Here is a 5632-nt window from a genome sequence, read left to right on the forward strand (position 1 = left end):
ATAGGCGCTATTTACCTACTCTGGACATGTTTCAATATTTTGCACAAATGGTTACCCATAGAGTGTCTTGGTACAAAAACCAGCAGGAGGTTTTCCTTGATAGGAGGAGTCAATAAATTTTTCCGTTAAATATTAACCGTTTCCAGATATTTTTGTGCTCTTGGCAAAGTCTTGTAGCATTCATAATATGTGTAATAATAGAGCGTAACTGTAGAAGCCATCAAACATGTATTACCAAATCTTCGTTTGGAAGCGTTTGTGGAATAATCCAATTTATTGCACGATATTAGACTTAATTTAACTATTTGATTTGAAATTTCCTACATCGGTCAAAGCAAACCGGCTCGAGTCCCATCCTGTATACCCTGAGCGAAGGATTTTCTACTTAAGCCCTTTATTGAAACGGGTATTAGCACCTCAAACCTCCATTGTTAGTGGATAAAGTTTTTGTTTGCACAGAAAAAGGAACGAACGGGCTTGACATGCCCAATCGATATTACTTAAATATTGTTTTTGTGGCCTCATGTTTGAACGTCCCCCACTCACAACCTGGTGCCTAATTGCCACAATCGCACATGCATAATTTTTTAATAAACCTACATTTAGTTTAATGTAATAATAAAAATAAACATGTATGTGTTTTTAGATAATCCAGGCAATGATTTCCAATACATTCCAAGTCTCTCGTAGCGTGCCTAAAACTCGAATTTCAAATCTTATAAATAAATTAGCATTTGAAAATGGCAGGCAATCGAACAGCATGTAAAGCTAAGCATATTATGCTTATGGGCTTGGTTGTCCTGCTCAATGGACATCCATAGTTAGCGGCGCGCCTGCACATTGCTGGACTATCTGGATGGCCAAGCCTGCTTGGTCTCGTTGGTTCAAATATTAACCGATAATGTTGTTTACTGTTCCACGAGTGGTCAGAGTCGATCAACGCTCTACGGTTTTCCCAAGTGTTCTTATGTTCGGGTGAGTGCTTTTTATTCCTAAAGTTTCTTTTAATTCTTGTCGAAAGCCTAACGATACTGTCTGTTTCTTGATATACTCTTCGCTACCGATTTGTTTGATGAAAACATCTGATTATAGACGGAAAAGGGAAAACGCAATGAAAATTAAATGATATGAAACATTTGACCAGCGCTCAAATCCCGGAAGATGTTTAAAAAGCAGACTGGCAACGTTTCGCACATTAACATGCAGTAGAAGTCAGCATTTTTTTGCGTACCAGCTCGAAAGTTATACGAGTCTGAGGGTCGAAAAGCCGATTTTTCAAGACAAATGTTATCAATGTTTTCTTTGTGGATTTAAGGTCGCATTTTTTGGGGAAAACAGCTTATTGTATGTACACATTTTCTGCACAACTGTTAATATCGGGCATATCTGAAAACGCACTGCACCTCGGAAAAAATAAATCGGGAAAACTTGGAAGTTATGATGTTTTTAAGGTCGAAAAGACGATTTCCCGAACAAAATACTTTGAATTCTTACTCCGGTAACTGATGATTCGTGTTATGTCCCTTATTCGAATAAAAAATATTGTTCGATACGCGGGCGAAAATCCGTTTTTCGAGCTCTTGTATCGAAAAGTACTATTAGGAGCAACTCAATGGTTCAAAAAAAATTTTGTAATAATTTTTTTTTATTTTGAAAAATTTCGAATTTTTTCAAAATCGCAAATGTTCAAATTTTTCACTTAAGAGTAGAATTTAGACCAATGTGCCACTTTTCAACAAAATCGTTTTCGTATATAGTTTCGGAGAAAATGGAGTTAGAGAGTCTTAAACTGCCATCCACATCGTTCGCACACTTATTTGCCCTTAACTCAGCAACTGTTGGAAATATTTCGAATATTTTAAAGTCGATTGATTAGTAGAAAAGTTAGAACAATTTGAACTTGAACCGAAAAATCAGATGAACCACTTCCTTTGGTTCTCCGCTTATTCCGAATTATTTTACTAATACTTTTGCGCGGTCCAACTGGAAGACCTAATTCTCTGAAGATCAATGAAAATGTAATTAGGTTAAACCTAAAATAAGTTTTTGTTTATTAGGAATAAGCGATTTTATTGCTCTAGTAAATCATTTGTTATGGGGGTCCGTTCAGTTCGATGGATTTAATTTACCAGTTTGGTATTCAGTCGTTAGCTATTAGGTATAGGTTTTAGAGCTGCTATTTACATTTATTGCATCATTAAGTGAGCCACGTAGTTTATGCCAAGAAGGAGCTAATTTAAGGTTTGTTGGGGCCGATTTAAACAGTATAGTTCCTAAATTTCCCTAATAATACAAATCACTTTTAATGGCATTCTAGTAACAAGTTTTGTGCATTGGAGCATAGAAGAAACTCAGCCCATAAATTTTATAAATGCATATTTCTGAACTTCTTAAGTCAAAAGGAACCGTTTGAGCTCAAAAAACACACATGTAAAATTTTGATTTTTGGCCAAAATTTTTCCAAGGGTGGGGGTCGATTTTTTGAAAAAATGAAAAATTTTTTTTTCTTAAAAGATTATATTCTGACCGATACGAAGAATGATAAATACAGCGGGCCTGTTTGAAGCCGAGAATTCATAAAAATTACCAAGAAATGCTAGTGTGCAATTTTAGGGCCAACTAATAGACATGTTCAATATGTAAATGAACTGAGATGTTATCCGCGCAATGACTAATGGGAATGTAATGGTCACCCTTCCTGCATAGTATCATGATCGAGCAAATATGACCATTTTACGGAAAAGACCCCCTGTGGATGGCAAGGCGGTTAACGGCCTATACGTTCACAGCAATCCACCAAGAAGTAAGTTTTTAATGATAAAATCAACTAATATCTTTGGATTAAGCCCGCGCTGTTGGCAATTTTCTTATCAGTGAAAGGGATGGGTGATAATGTATTTTTACCTACCCTGAAACAGAATGTAGATTATCTAGAAATCATTAAGAAAAACTTTGCTTTGCAATAGAGGCTCTAAAGGGTGCGGTTATACCATATAGCCTGATCCCATTACAAAAAAAACCTCAATGCATTCCTTTTACCAAGGTCCTTTTACATATCAAAGCTGTCCAGAACTTAGTTAAATAGCTAGAAGGAGCGGCCAACATATCAGTTGGACTGGGGGAGTGCCATAAATATACATATATCAATAGAATTAAGGTGATTAGCCTGCACTAATTTTCATCGTTCATAATAGGGCGCAAAAACATTAACGGATTGTAAAAAGAATAGAAGTTTGGCTAGCTTGTAGCATGCAAATGTTTCAACGACCTTTATCAAGATGCGACTTAAATAACAAAAATGGTTTAAGACGCCTATATGAGTTACGAGTTACATTAACATTTTCATTTAATAAACTGCATAAACCGCTTTTTGCTGCAACAAAAACCAGCCGAAAGATAATACAATTAATTTTTTTAGTATTATCAGTAAGTGCAGCTCATATTAAACATTTGATAAGGAATGGGGACATTGACAGGCTAGAGCAATTGGTACTGGAAGGCCAAGGAAAAAAAATGGTCGGCGAGTATTCAGCCGACTACAGAACCCGCACCTTCTTGAAATCAGTTCCAGCCTTAATGGTAGACAACTCAAATGAAATAAATCGGACCACAGAAAAAGAAAAACTGTTTTTAGTCAAAGATTGCCCTTCTTCACGACTCCCTCAACAGCGACAGACTGGCTGAACTACAATCGATCCTGGATGAGGAACCAGAGCGGAAGAAGAAACTAATTCTGGCCAAAGATGACAGCGGAGTCGGTCTTTTGCACAAAGCGGTGTATTACGACCTGAAGTCTATATACCGATGGCTTATCGATAAATTTCCCCATTCTGTGAATTCAAGGGACTCGGTAAGCGATGTTTTCATCGATTGCAGTGAAAGAATGTTCACAAATAGAGCTCATAAAATCAATCACTATCCACCGCTCCAGACAATGTACACATAGTTCACAGCTCATGACAAAAATAGAAAAAAATATATTCACAACATGGTCACGTAAAAGAGAAATTTGTATAAAGAAAAACTGCTAGTTTCCGCAGTAACTATAATTTTCCTACCTTGACGCGCTCAGCTTACAATTAGAGAAACACAATAAGCGTCTAACCTTTATGTCTTGGCTCTTATGTGTGCAAATAATAGGCAGGATTTGTGGAAAATAATGGTTTTTTCCGGCAAACCAAAGGGAAAGGTCGCATTTAGTGATTTTCATGAATTTCATTTACATTCGGTTATTCTATGGGTACAGTTGAAACGCATTTTGACAGATTCTAAACTGTTGTACATTCCAAAATGAAAAAAATTAAAAAATATATAATATACTTCCAATAAAAGTCTATATCTTTGCAATTAAGGAAGGAAGAACGCCATACTTTTACACATTGATGTGCAAGGATCCAGCGACAGTCCAGAAACTTTTGACTTTGGCTGGTGCGGATCCGCACGTTCAAGATTGCAAAGGACACTCGGTGAAGTATTACGGGTGTCATCTGCAGGAACTTGAACTGCCCAATGGTCTAAAGTCCGTTGGAAATTCCCGAAAAAGCACCGCTACGAAAGAGAGTAAGTTTCGCTTCAACATTACAAATCAGCAATTTCCTTATGTTCTATCATTTGTGTCGCTAACAAGACTAACTGCATAATTACCACTTGCACTTATTAGTGTAATTAATAACATCCGATTAAACGTTTTAGAGATAAAAAATGTAACATTCCCGAAGTTACCTCTACCAGGTGCATAATCAGATTGTTCGTGCAGTTAGAGCAATTAAGATTACAAATGGGGGTGTATAATTAGCAATTAGTTGAAGTAAGGCATGCTGGTTACTTATCGGCGCATGATGAATGGGGCAACTAGAAATAAGTGAAATTTTTTACTACAAACGTATTCAAGTTAGATACATTATTCGATCGATATATTGGTTGTAAGGCCATCATTTATGAAACATGACGCGGCATTAAAGTTTCATTCCCCGTTAAGTATAGGACTTGGATTTTTCTTCCAAATTGAGAAAAATACTATGAATTATTGAAGTAACCGGACTGTTCCTACTTTCTGTATTGGTCTTGATAATGACGAATTTAGTTTCAAGGGTACACTCATATTTTTACCTACGCTCCAGACCTGAAAAACATTGAGTTTATAGAGGTTTCAAGAAACATCCAAGTGTTTTTTTAGACATAAGCAAACATTTTATCCTTTGGACCACTCCAGAGGGAGCTTCAATTTATGTGACCACTACAGGGTGATTCAAAATTGGCGTCATTCCTCTGAGGTGTTGTTTGACGCTGTTCTAGGAGTGCAAAAATAGTAAAAAAAAAAAATTGTTATTAAAAACTGAGAAATTTGCAAAAAGCTATATCAGAAATACGGCAGCAATGTTTTTCAAGGTAATCTGCCTAATTAACATTTGGCTGATTTCGGCATTCTTTTTAATTTTCCCTTAAAGTACACGTAAATAAAGCACATTCAAGCAGAAAAAATGCGGATGGTCGATAGAATCAGGCCAGAAAACATTTACAAACTGTAATAAAATCTCTAAATTGTGATTTGGACATGATTTTCAACAGTTTGTAAGTGTTTTTTCTGGAAATTGATGAATCATCCGCATTTTTTCTCCTTGAATGTGCTTTG

General features: G+C 36.2%; 3 protein-coding genes across 4 annotated transcripts in view; 2 read left to right on the top strand and 1 right to left on the bottom strand.

The window, feature by feature from the left end:
- The window catches only part of LOC109539086 (PIH1 domain-containing protein 1), a 242786-nt gene that overhangs the window by 192729 nt on the left and 44425 nt on the right, over window positions 1–5632 (bottom strand). The gene's annotated exons all lie outside the window — the stretch shown is intronic.
- The window catches only part of LOC109539065 (multidrug resistance-associated protein 1), a gene marked incomplete at its 5' end in the record, with an annotated part of 237012 nt that overhangs the window by 188836 nt on the left and 42544 nt on the right, over window positions 1–5632 (top strand).
- LOC125504467 lies at window positions 621–4671 on the top strand. Of its 2 annotated transcripts, XM_048666518.1 has the most exons (5): window positions 621–975; window positions 2614–2803; window positions 3419–3579; window positions 3635–3850; window positions 4353–4671. In XM_048666518.1, the coding sequence occupies exons 2-5, from the start codon at window positions 2725–2727 to the stop codon at window positions 4638–4640; spliced, it is 744 nt and encodes a 247-aa protein (XP_048522475.1). In that variant the 5' UTR covers window positions 621–975; window positions 2614–2724; the 3' UTR covers window positions 4641–4671. The 2 variants fall into 2 exon arrangements, with proteins under 2 accessions (XP_048522475.1, XP_048522476.1); XM_048666519.1 differs by lacking the exon at window positions 621–975 and having other exon boundaries at window positions 2027–2803.

The sequence above is a fragment of the Dendroctonus ponderosae genome, unplaced genomic scaffold (assembly GCF_020466585.1).
Source record: "Dendroctonus ponderosae isolate FM_Combo_2020 unplaced genomic scaffold, Dpon_F_20191213v2 Dpon_F_20191213_5, whole genome shotgun sequence".
NCBI lineage: Eukaryota > Metazoa > Arthropoda > Insecta > Coleoptera > Curculionidae > Dendroctonus > Dendroctonus ponderosae.

What these genes read in the sequence shown, in the direction of transcription:
- LOC125504467 (XM_048666518.1), top strand. Translation starts at nt 2,725, where the DNA reads ATGACCATTTTACGGAAAAGACCCCCTGTGGATGGCAAGGCGGTTAAC. An exon ending in AATCAGTTCCAGCCTTAATG is followed by an intron (nt 3,580 to 3,634) that starts GTAGACAACTCA and finishes AACTGTTTTTAG; the next exon opens with TCAAAGATTGCCCTTCTTCA. An exon ending in CTGTGAATTCAAGGGACTCG is followed by an intron (nt 3,851 to 4,352) that starts GTAAGCGATGTT and finishes TTTGCAATTAAG; the next exon opens with GAAGGAAGAACGCCATACTT.